Source organism: Apium graveolens, chromosome 2 (assembly GCF_009905375.1).
Source record: "Apium graveolens cultivar Ventura chromosome 2, ASM990537v1, whole genome shotgun sequence".
Taxonomy (NCBI): Eukaryota; Viridiplantae; Streptophyta; class Magnoliopsida; order Apiales; family Apiaceae; genus Apium; species Apium graveolens.
The window spans coordinates 9,570,757-9,584,193 of NC_133648.1; the positions used below are offsets into that span (position 1 = coordinate 9,570,757).

A 13,437-nucleotide genomic window follows, 5' to 3' on the forward strand; every position below is an offset into this window, starting at 1 on the left:
GAGAAAAATACATTAAGTCTATCGTAGCTTTTAAAATCTATTAAATGAGTTCACTATTTATAACATAATAAATATTGCGGTGCGGTGCGGTTTAAACCGTATTTTAAAACCACAACCTGCACCGCACCGCACCGCGCGGTTTATTAAAAATTCAAACCGCGCCACGAAAATTAAAAAATCGCGTTTTACGGTGCGGATTGGTGCGGTGCAGGCGGTTTTTGCGGTTTGTGCGGTTTTCTGCTCACCCCTAATGAAAAGGCATCTCGTGAAGGGGAGGGATATCCGATTAGGGGAATGTTAGTACTCCTTTTAAAATGTCGTAGCAGGCACAACTAATGTAAAATTAAAGTATGCCTCCAAGATTGCATGAGCAAATTCATTGTAAAATTTCCGGTCCCTGACTTGGGCTAATGGGCTTAATGAATAATCTCGCTAAATGCGTTAATAAATAAAAAAAATTAGTCTATATAGGTGTTAGGTCCCAATGTGTTTGTAGAAGGGGGGTTGAATACAAACAGTACCGAATAATCGAATTAAATGCGGAATAAAAAATGTGAAACAAAATTCAAGTTAAATAAAAATATTATTAAACTTGAAAGGTGTTACAACAACTGTATCGATTACAAGGAATTAATCTCAAATTAATTATCACAAATCTAGAATAAATTCGACATGAACTTTTTCTATTTTTGTAATAAAAAGATTCAAATGCTAAACGCAATTTGAGATTAAGTTCTAGGGATTTTGATCCGCTAGATTGTTACACAAGAACAAGAGAATGATTTCTAGTTGATTGGATTTAACATTACAAACTAGAAATTGATCTTGAAGTTGCAGAGAAGAATAAAATATTTGTCGCGGCTGCTCTGTTCTTGTTTGTTGACTTGTATATTTGATGATTATTTCTTTCTGCTGCTTCTGTGTCTTTTTAATTCATTCAACAGAATTGAATTGAACTGGAATGACAATCCTATAGCTGGCAAGACTTTCGGTAGGACAATGGATTGAACTAGCAAGACAATCTAATTGAACTACAATGACTTTCGGTATGACAATCAGTTGAACTAGCAAGACTATCTCCTTCCCAGTAGAACTTTCGGTAGGACAATTGAAATGACTTGGCATGACAATCGGTATGACAATCCTGATTGTCATGCTAGTTCATTTTCAATTGTCTTGCTGATTTAAGACTGTTTTTAATCCAATTTAAATTCTGAAAAATCCTTAATATTAATTCTAAATTAATTAATCAATTAATTCAATTAATGAATAAATTAATCTTTGCAGATATAATTTATTTTCTTAATTAAATTATATGACTTAATTAATTAATAGAGAATTAATACTAATCCTGAGCAGCAACCAATCTTCTGAATATCTTCTGAAAATCACTGAAAATTATGAATCAATTCCACCACTTCAATGTTGACACTCGATGTACTGTCTGGTTCATGAGTGACTAACTTCCGTGACGTTTCTTCATGTCATGACTTTGATACTTTGATTTTCTTCAGATTAAATCCTTGTAATTAATGATACTCTGACGAGATCTCTGTCACTTGATTAAATCCACACTCTTGATTTATATCACTGAGGCATGATCAATTTCTTGAACTTCTTCCAGTGAATTAATTCCTCAAGTCTGTAGATGAACCTTGTTTCTGAATCCTTTGACAGATATTACTTTGCGAGATCTCTCTGACAGTCGATCCACTATTTACTTATTACATTCTTATTTGAGTTGAGTTGAATTCTCGAATATACAAATAGGCTATGACATATGACTTACAATAGGCCCTATTTAAATATAAATAAATAATTATAGTAATTCGAATATTATATTTATACTAGCATAATACCACGTGTGAGGCACAGGTCATTTTCTAGTAATGTTTCGAACTATATTGTATGTAAATTTTGAAATTTCAGCTTGCACATGTTTTGTTAGAAATAAAATGCACGACCCCTGATAATTTAGTTAAGTGTACGAAAAATACCACTGGGAAGCAGTTAATACTCAACGATCGCTTAGACTGTTGAGTGATGGTATGTCGTGCCATATTTATAAAAAAAATTGCAGACTTTGATGATTCAGGTCACTGATAATATTTTGGTAGTACGTGATCTTTGAGTTAAAGATACGACGTTCATTGTAATTTATGTAAAACTAATATATATGGCTGTAAGGTCATTGAACCTTGTTGTATATGAAATCAACAATGTATCGATCTAACTCCGGCATTCTCGTATTAAAATGTCAGTATAATGTTGTTAAATTCATTATGATGACGTGTATTTAGCAAATTCATTGTGTACATGTCATCGGGTGTTGCTGTGTTAATGTAGTGTGTGGGTATCCATTACAAAATTTCACGATGTGATTATTATGAGAACTTGTAGTAGCTAGACTTCCAAAACCTTTCTTTTTGTAATTTATATAAGATTTCTCAATATCAGTTATTTCATGAGAAAATGACCCTAGATAGCACAAAAAATGTAAAAGGCCAAAATAATGTCTCTTTACGACACTCTAAAATGATGGATCGTGTTGTGTTTTTATAGAATAGGAAAGAAAGACAGTAATTGTACACAAGTTAACATGCAATCAGAGTATTGTGCCACGGTGTTGACATGCAATTAGAGTGTTTATTCATAAATTTTTAAATACTAAAATAATAATTAATTAATAGAAAGGTATTATGAGTGCAGGGGATTATGTATAATAGCATGTAAGTGGATCTCATATATTATATATATAATGGGGGGTCATTAATCAACACAATATAAACTTACGTGTGTATGAAAATGGTTGTTTGGTACGTATTTTTTGAATATTACAGACATAGAATGTGTGTAAATGTTAATCAACCATGTGTTTGCTATTTTCTTTATCAAAAAATTACGTGAAAAAGAAACTCGAATGTCATTATATTTCTCAAAACATTTCTTTAGGTTTCGTTTATTTTTTCAATATATGTTATTTGAGACTTTATTTAATAAAATTGTGCCAGAGAGTAAGAACACTCTTATTTCACGGATTTCTTATTTGTTTGTTTTCGAATGCTATCATCTCAACAATTAGGCATTTTACTCTAAATCTATTTTTCCTTAAAGGTTTTTTATACACCCTCCATCCCTCTCATTTTTTTACATTTCGGAAAGAGTGTACGATGCGCATTTTAAGGTGCATATAAAGTAATATTCTGTAACTTATTTTTACAATTTTTTTCTAAATTATAGTTAAATGGTTAAATTTATATTCAAAAAAGAAAATTATAAAAATAAGTTACAAAACTATACTTTATACAATCCTTAAAATGCGTATCGGACTCTCCGAAATGTAAAAAATTGAGAAGGACGGATGGAGTATATATATCATCGTCGTGATATGTATGTAAGAATATATGATTTTGTACGAGTAACATATAATATATTTTTATACAATCTTATATCATATACATTCCAATAATTGTTATCTTGTACTGGTGATTTTTAATCGAAGAGTACTTAACAAAAATATCGTATCAATATAGAACAAATACGTATTATATATTTTATTTTTCGTATGAGTGTATATATAATCATTAGATATGATAAATTTGATTTATTTTTTCTTATAATTGTATACATGATCATTAGATTTTATTAACCATTTCTTATATATAATTCGTAAATTTTAATATAACGTGTACTTTAAAAAGTATAACATCGTTAATTAAATACATGTTATGTGTTAACTTATCTATTTTTTTCGTAAAATAGTTATTTTATATTTAAAATATCAATTAGTATTATTATTTTAGCAGTTCTTAAATTTTTTGAAATATATAGGTAAATAAATCAGCAAATATAAAAAATATGATTAAAAATGTTATTCAATATCTATAATTTGACAAATACATATGGTTGCTAACTCAAAAGATATATCGGCATAATGATATTGAAATTTGCAGGTTATTGATTAGACTCGGATTCAATTCCTATTAATAATATTTTTTAAGTATATTAAACATACATGCGAATATGACGTTTAAGTGTGAATATCGTAAATTTAAATATAACGCTTACTTTAAAAAGTATAACATCATTAATTAAATACATGGTATCTGTTAAGTCATCTATCATTTTCGTAAAATAATTATTTTATATGTTAACTATTGATTAGTATTATTATTTTTAGTAGTAATTTTTTTAAAAATGTATATAGGTAAAGAAATCAGCAAATATAAAAAGGAAAATATGATTTAAAATGTTATTTTATAACTCTAACGCGACAAATACCTATGATTCTTAACACAAAAGACATATTAGCCTACTGGTATTACAGTTTGCATGTTATTGGGTAGTCTGGTTCAATTCATATTAATGTTTTATATGAATATATATATATATATAATCAAATAAATATATTTATTTAGAGAGATTAATATATATCGATTAATGAATATTAATCAAATATATAGCATCGTCGTGATATGTATGTAAGAATATATGATATTGTACGAGTATCGTGATATGTATGTAAGAATATGTGATATTGTACGAGTAACATATAATATATAAAAAGGAAAAATATGATCATTATTAGTTTATTAAAAGATCTAAAATATATAACTGATTATGAGTGAATTTGTTAATATCATGTCTTTTAATATTATACACACATGGAACATATTGTCTCGGTATTATGTATTACATGCATACATATATGTAAAATTAATTTAGAATATTAAAAATTGAACGTAATTAAATATCACATAGATATTATTATAACCATAATAAATTTTATGTACATTTGAATATAAAATTTAGTAAAAAAATTGTAATTTTTTTTTTAAAATAATAGTTAAATAAATAAAACATTCATTTACCAATAACTAAATAAAATATTCATTATTCGATAAATATTAATCTCTCTAAATAAATATATATTTGGTGCCAATGGTATTCATTTATGTAGGTTTAACCGTAAATGCAGATAATGATGACATTATTCATTTAGCAAAGAGATAAATTACAACATTATTCAAGCAAATTCTATGTACTAATACACATCAACATTTCTTATTGTATAGGCACGCATCCAAAAGTTTCAAATCGGAGGGCAAATAAATTTTATCACTATTACAATAATCAATCAAGTTCGAAGTAAATATACAATATTTTACTAAAAAATATTTGGCAGACACCAGCAGTACAACAAAAAGTATTCTACAAGTGTAAAAGAGAATCCTCCTCAAAGGCTCACAACTTCCGACTACTATTTATTATAAATTCAAGTAACTGGTTTTCAGTCTTCCCATAAACAAAAAACAACAAAAGAATGGAAGAAGTTTCTCAAAATCAGGTTACTCTAGAGCAGCTGCCCAAAATATATCAATAAATATAAACCTTAAAACTGACTGGAAGTCCTCATCATATCCTAAATGGTTTGTTGCCGGGACTAGAATAGTCCATCTTTGCTTTTTTTGTCTTTGTTCGCATAGTTGCAATTTCTTGGAAAGGATTTGGTCCACTGAAGTCATTCTTGAAGATCCTCACCTTTTTCCTTTTTCCTCTATCATATTCTTCATCCCTGATGAATTTTGACAATTTGCAAATAAATTATAAATCTGTGGACAAAGTTGTTTCAGTTCATACAACAATGTGAACATAAATTTACCAACAAAAAAGTGATCATATCTTATAGTCTGATCTAGCTTTATAGAATACTATGATCCTAAAGAACATATGCAAAAGACTATGTTAATCACAAAAACAAATGGCACTAATGAAATTATAAATATACACCTTGTCAAGGGCTCTAATGAAGGAAAATGAGGTGTAAAATTCTGGGTAACATACTGGCGCATATATTTAACATATGCTCCAGGGGAGTGGAATGAAAAATGTGAGAAAAATATAAGGTGGAAGAGGAGAGAGGGAGAGAATGAATATCAATTTATTTTATTTTGACATTGTCAAAGTTGCAAAGATCTTGAAGGCCTTGGAGGACATGAAGCAAACTCCACTTTTGAACTTTAAGATTAAACAGTCAAGCCTAAAAATATTAGTAAAATCTTCACAATATAAAGAATTTGCATTCCCGCTGTATTCCATTTTTTAACCAATGGGTAAATCCTTTACAAATGGAACACGACTTAGGAGACACAACAGTTCTAAGAACACCGAGTATAAACAAAACACTGCCTTATCTATCCATGTAAAAAGCAACTAGCACAACTGTTACACATTTGTTAGGCCCAAGTCAGCATGCTCGACTTTGATTATGTAGTAACCACTCACTAAAGTATATAATAAAGTGCATTTTGCAAGCCAAAAAAATTATTGCTCCAAATGCTGAATAAAACTCAACCAAGCCAACTTACTGACACCAATCTTAAATTGACTTGGGGGTCATTTGGCAAATCTAAATCATTATTTTCTGAATGATTGAAATTTTCTTAATGAATCAATTTTTAATCATTAACATAAATATTAAGTAAGCTATTTGACAAATCCGAATCATATTTTCTGAATGGTTTAAAAAAGTAATTCACGAATGTTTGAATTCATAATATATATTTTAAATGTTATTACATACATTAAAATATATTTTTTGTAAGTAATTTTTCAACTCATTCTAATGATATATTTTTAAACATGTTATAACAATTTCAATTTGTATTAAGGACTAAATACAACATGATTTATCAAATTTTATTATTTTTATTTGTAAAACCGAATATATATAATATAAGAAAATAAAATATAATAATAAAACCATGATAAAAAAAGAGAGTATATATAATAATAAAAAAAATTAATAAATAAAAATAATAAAAGAAAGGCACACGTGAAAAGTAAGATGGCAAGGCAAGGTACCGTACACTCTATCTTAATCATTAAGCTACCAAAATGTTCCTTAATCGGTAAGAGAATTCAAGCACACAATAAGAAACTTAAAATTACAAACAATCTTACGCGTTCAAAATTCTCTCATTAAGTTAAGTAGGTTAAGATGATAACAAATGACCCCTTACTCTTATGATACTCATTAAGATTATCAACATATTAGTACTTTAAATATTCAATTATCAACAAAGTTTCTATAAATCAATTATCAACATTACCATTCATCTCCAATATGGCCAATATTGACGTTGCCTGCAGCACTCCGCTCTGTCTTCTCTCTTGTATGGGATCCTATCTCGTCCCAACGTGCAACTGGACAAGGCAAAAAAAAAGTCCATGTTTCAGTAAAAACAAGAAAACTAATAAATCCAATACAAAATTTTTCTAATGTAGCAGTAGCACTGAAATTTAACAAAGCGTTGAAAGAGTATCACAAAATAATTATTACCCGTCTCCTCTAAACCGTGTGTAAGCACACTCATCAGCCCATTCTGCATAGACTCTTTACTGCTATATTTAGGATAGCAAGGACCTCTATCATTCACTGGATTACCTGCTGAAGCACCTACTGAAAAATTTTCTGTGGGATTACTGCAGGAAAGCATAGCACCTTTCTGGGCAGTTCTCTTTACTGACTCTACTTCATTGTTAGTCATAGAATCACCATTTATGTTTGAGACTACTATATTATTCACCACACAACTTTTCTCTCTTTTCTTAGATCCAAACTTTTTCTGTCCTCTTAGAGGGTGATCTAAACCACCATATGGTGTTTGGTACTTTTGTGAAGTAGATGGCTCAAGATCTGCAGGAACAGAGCTCTCCCCATCCACCAGACTTTTCTGAATAAGATTTCTGCTCACCAATTTACCCTTTCTGCTCTTAAATTTCTTCTTCCGTACACTTAAAAATTTAGAGCTCAGTTTCATTTTCATAATAGGACACCTGGAGAAACTTTTTTGCCTTTGGCTCAATTTTTCATCATGGACCTTTCGCGTTGATTTAAGTTTCCTTATTGGCATAGGTGATATTTCTGGTACTGCTGCCTGTTTAATAACCTGAACATCGTCACCCAACTTGTCATGTATGAAAATCAAGCAATACTGATACTACAAACTAAAGCTGATTTATACAAATGAAAGCTGAGTTATGTGAAGACATGGATACCTGACTATTATTCAAGGCTGTTGCACTTGCAGTTGTGAGAGGGTTGCTCATACTCAATGGTATACAACCAGGATTCTGCAACAAAGATACAAAACCACCATAAACAAATGAAACAATACATTCAAAATGGAATCAATAATTGTATGATGCATATCATGAGCAGGAAAATGAATCTTGAATCAAGACTAAAGGCAATTCATATACCTCTGAAGAAAAGGCCTTTCCTGCTGTAACTCTAGGACAATTCTCAAGGAGAGCATAATTTGTTGATATAGCTACTGCATCATCAGGACCCTTTTGAGGGTTTCTAGAATCGCTGATCTGTAAAGACATGGCACCAGAATCACATAAACCCCTACCACTAACTGAATTCGGAACATTGTCAGGGATGGAAGCATCAATCAGATTGTTCACACATTCAACACTGGTGTCTACACCAACAGCTTTCACATTGCTTGTTGGGATAATGCAGTTAACTTTAGGTGGCAAACTAGAGTAATTAGCGGATGAATCCTTTTGGAGCAAACATGCTACACTGGCTCGACTCGAAAGGTGATCTACCAGAGAGTCTTTGTTTTCTGTCGAGCACTCAGCTGGGGCATCTTTGATTATTGGCTTCCCTGGCACAGCCTCAATTGATGAATTTCTGTGCACAACTGCAGCAGAAGAAATAGATCCACTCCCCTTCTCAATTTGGCCACACGGGGTTTCTTTTGATTCTTGACTAGAACCATAATAAGATTTAGCTATCTCTGTGGAACTAGCATTTTGTTTATGAACAACATCAAAAGACTTGTTTGAAGAAGGCTTTTTTATCTCTCGATAGTAGAACAACATGTATGCCTTCTGCCCCAACACCATCTTTTCACTAACTTGAATAACCTGTTAGTAAATACACATATCAAGAGTCAAATCTCAAAAATATTACTAGTATCATAGAACAATTACATTAAGCAAGGTGGTTCCAGTTACAAAAAATAGCCAAAAACACTTGAAAACTAATTGCCATTTCTAGTACCCGATTGTCATCAAGTGAGTACCACATGCCACTAGATGTCCGTACAAAGCAGTAATAGTGACCAGAGTGAGTGCTCCACCCGGCATGAACCAAAACACCGTACAGGGTATATTTTAAATCTCCATCCTGCAATACACATCGACATTTAGAAAAACACTTATAGTCGACATCGAACTAAAAATTGAACTTCAATGCATTAAATGTTTTCATGAAATAACTGCAGATTCGTGCAACTTATGGTATCATGCAGATGCAGGATAAATTTATCATTATTCATTATGAAAAGGGAATATTAAGAGCAAATATCATCACTGAGATAATTCAGCACATTAAACAATCAGTCTTCAAGGGTCACTACCACATAATACTTTCAACAACCAACAGCAATACAGTTGACAATCGATAATCAAGGTGTTTATATAAATTGTAGAGATTACATGATAAATTAAACAAATTAAAAAAAAGTACTTGGTGTTACGTTGTATTTGTCCCTTGAATTTTTTTAGCATACCTTAATGTAGTGTTTGGTTGGAGCCAGAGGGATTAAAACTGTAAGGAAATGGATTGAAGTTTGTACTATCTATAAACAAACATATATAAATTTCATGCCTTCCTCCAATCCATTTCAAGCCATTTAAACAAGAGCTCAAACCAATTAAATTGAAGATGAATGCTCCATTCTCCATCCTATTCATCTTCACGGAACTCAACAGAGAAAATTGCCATTCCTCAATTTTTTTCTATATTCTTTTATTTAAATCGCTAATTTGTATTCCATTTTTCCCAACCAAAAACATCCTACAGTTTTAAAAAAGTTGCCAACACAAGATTTTTTGTAACTTCTGTTCTGAATGAAATTTTAATATTTTATTTCTTAAAACTTTAACAGACAGAGTTTACAAAAATATAATATATGCAAGCACATTTATGTACAGACCTTTTAGAGTTTAATCCACCTATAAAGTCAATTATACATGTAAATATCAAAATATTGGAAAAAAGCACGACCTACAAATATCCTACCTCGATGACAAAATTCCTTCCATTTCCACAATTTCTATAAGAACTAAAATCACATCTTATCAAAATATTGCAAAAAAACAAAAAAAATCTAAAGATACCACAATCTTATCTTTTACCTATACTTTTATTCGTTACTTCCTGGTTAATTGCAAACCAGTATCAGAATATCTATCCGAAAACTCTGGGTATAATTTGTGGCAACAATGCAACAGATTCTTATGTACAGAAGAAACTATTAGTATAGTAAAACAAATGAGACAGCAAGGGATTCATTAGACTCTTGCTTCATAAAGTGTGGATCTAAATCACGGTATGCTGTCTATATTTACTGTGAAAAAACTATTTGCTTGAAACTTTTGAGGGTAAAATACAATTATAAATGGTAAAAGGACATAAACCTTTACTTGTAGGTGTTCCATCCAATTTTTCTTCAATAAAAATAAAACTATCTATCAATCAGCTATATATTATTACACAAATTTTACATGTAAACTGTTACACCCGTATTGGTAGCAAGAAACAATAAAAACAGGTCAAAATGGGTGAATGCACAGATCACGCGAAACCAAATGATTTAATCATGACTTGTCACATTTCTAAAACTGAATTATGGCATTTAGTATAGAGGGATTTAAATAATATATAAAGACGATATGAACTTACACATGGATCAGTTACAAACGGTTTCAGGTCCAATGTAGTTCCGAAAATAATCCTTTTGTCAATCTTTTGTCCCGCTAAATGTGAGCTAAACCGTTTTAGGTGGATTGTTAGAACGTAAGGTGCCTTGTGAATTGTAAGCTGCTTAAGAGCCTTAACTTTATGCTTGCATTGTTGACACTGGTAATGCCTCTCCCCTCCATCTAAAAACTCTTTCGCGGTGAAATGAGTAAGTGCCTTCTGTATTGAATCCGCCTTCACGATTTCAAGGCTCAAGTCCAGGAAAGGATCAAACTTATCAGATGTATAAAAACACTGCATACATTTCACCTGCAAAAAGAATAAGGTACTTCTGAATGAAAAAGACTTTGGAAGGAAAAAAAATGCACAAACGAAAATTTTTACATCAAGATAATAAACAAAAAAATACAGATTATAAGTGGAAAGAAGACTTTATGACTCCCACGTGAGAAGGAAAAAATAATAGACCAGTTGTACCTGACTACGGAGGCGACCACCAAAGATCTTGTGCACCGAACTTTTGTCATAAGCACTCTGTGATTCACTAGGTACTCCAGAAGGTAAGCAGCATTTGTGCATTGATTCCAACAGATTTACCATATATTCGTGAGCATCCTCTTGCCTAGAATTTCGAAAATTGCGTGATATGCCTAATCACTTGGTGAAGGACAATCTAAAATTTCAAGGTGTGTGAGAATATAATATCTTAAAGAAATAAAAGTAACAGTATACGTGATCTAACATGGTTCTAAAATGTATATCTGCAATGTGCTAGTTAAACATGGTAGATATAAAAATCAGTCTATTGAAGAAATCACCACTTTAGCCATGTAATGGAGAAGTCAAAATCAGATTCATTACATTGAGAAGTTCAATGGTGACGGGGCCAAATCACAAATATGAAACAGAGTAAGAGCAAGTTCTTTTTGTGACACTACTACACAGCCATAACATATTACAAACTCAAGATCTTTGAAGAACTACTAAATAACAATTAAGGATACATCGCAAGTTTGAGACTATCTCCTTCGGTGCTAATATTCTCCCAGTGGATTGTAGAGCACTGCTAACATGTTTTTGGATGGCACACAAAGCACAGAACCCAGCTGTGCGACCTTCAATTATCAAATTGTTAAAAAATCAGCACAAGATAACTTTTCCAGTACAAACCAAGTGTAATCAATAAGAACCAATGACTTGCAAGTCAGTTTTATTTGCTCAACATAGTGTTTAGAATACCTAAATCTCACCAATTAAATAGCATTCTGCCCTTAAAAATAACTACACTAAAAATCAATTTGTGCTAGGACTTGACAGGAATGAAATATGGGTGCCTAGAAATCCCACAACAATCAACAAATAGGTGGAGCATTCATCTAAAGACTAAAAAACTCAACCGCTCAGATCAGAATCTTGACTTATGTAGTACAAAACATACATTCAAGTATACAACCTAGACATAACATAAAAGGCCACACCAGGTAAGTCAAATGCTGATCACCTTAAAGTCTAGAAGACACAATTTAAATAACACAGTACATTATTAATTCCTATATCATTTTACTACAATTTAAGTATACAAATGCTAATGGAATAACAAAATTAAACAATCAAATCATACAATTATACTCCATACTACTACAATTAAACTATATATGTTCTAATACACACAAAACGAAATCAAAACAATCGTAATAAACTCACAAGACGATTTATGTTTTCCGCTCTGTAAATACGCAGCTAAAGGCTCCGTATACGTCAAACACTGCAACACCGAGTTCAAAAAACAAGTGTTGCCTAAATTCATCAAACCAGCACCCTGTCAACAATCACAAAAACATCATCACACTTCACAATTTCAATCACAATCATAATTCTCAACGCAATTAAGCAATTCACATCAACTTACGATTCTCCGAAACGATATCTGGTAACTGAGCTCCGGATCGAATCCATTGTCCTTAGTTTCTACCGAATCAAGTTTTTTAACTAATAAATTAGGTTTAAATTGCGATGAATTAGATGTCGACGGATTAAGAGTCTCTAATTGAAATGCTCCGTTGCTATTGGTGAAGCCGGTGAACGGCTTTCGAGCTAGGTGAAATTCGATTCGCTTCTCGAAGAAAGAGGAGGAAGAGGTGGATATTGAGAGCTCCGATAGGTTTGTGGCTTTCGATGGAGCGGGTTTAGCATCCATAATAAACACGCCTAGAGATACATAGGCGAGAGAGAGAGAGATAGAGAGAGAGAGAGAGATTTTGCGTTGTGTGTGTATGTGTGAATGGAGAAAACGGCGAATTTTGAGGAAGAGAGAGGGAGAAGAAGCGAGGGGGGAGGCCTAAACCCTACACGAATTCACACTCTCTCTTGTCGTTTTCTTTAATTGATGATTGATTACTTTCTTTTATTAGCTGCTCTCCCAATTCAGCATATATGTAAACTCTGAGTAATTTTTTTTCACTGTTCTAGCTAGGGGTGTACACGGTTTGGTCAATCGGACCAATCCAAACCGAACCGACCCTATTTCGGCCGAACCAAACCGATTTTTTTTAACCCGATATATAGTTGGGTTGAAAAAATATCAACCCGATTTAATTGGGTTGGATATGGTTTTCGATAATTTTAGACCAATCCAACCCAACCCGATTAAAATA

At 31.7% G+C, this 13,437-nt stretch overlaps 1 protein-coding gene across 2 annotated transcripts; it reads right to left on the bottom strand.

Annotated features, from left to right (window-relative positions):
• Positions 1-5,100: 5,100 nt before the first annotated feature.
• On the bottom strand, positions 5,101-13,185 carry LOC141706898 (ubiquitin carboxyl-terminal hydrolase 23). Of its 2 annotated transcripts, none has more exons than XM_074509781.1 (11): positions 12,693-13,185; positions 12,488-12,602; positions 11,788-11,898; positions 11,261-11,433; positions 10,766-11,092; positions 9,080-9,205; positions 8,266-8,943; positions 8,062-8,136; positions 7,343-7,940; positions 7,113-7,206; positions 5,101-5,575 (listed from the first exon to the last, which is right to left on the bottom strand). In XM_074509781.1, exons 1-11 carry the CDS (start codon positions 12,978-12,980, stop codon positions 5,416-5,418), a joined length of 2,745 nt encoding a protein of 914 aa, XP_074365882.1. In that variant the 5' UTR covers positions 12,981-13,185; the 3' UTR covers positions 5,101-5,415. The 2 variants fall into 2 exon arrangements, with proteins under 2 accessions (XP_074365882.1, XP_074365881.1); XM_074509780.1 differs by having other exon boundaries at positions 7,343-7,952; positions 12,693-13,184.
• Positions 13,186-13,437: the final 252 nt, after the last annotated feature.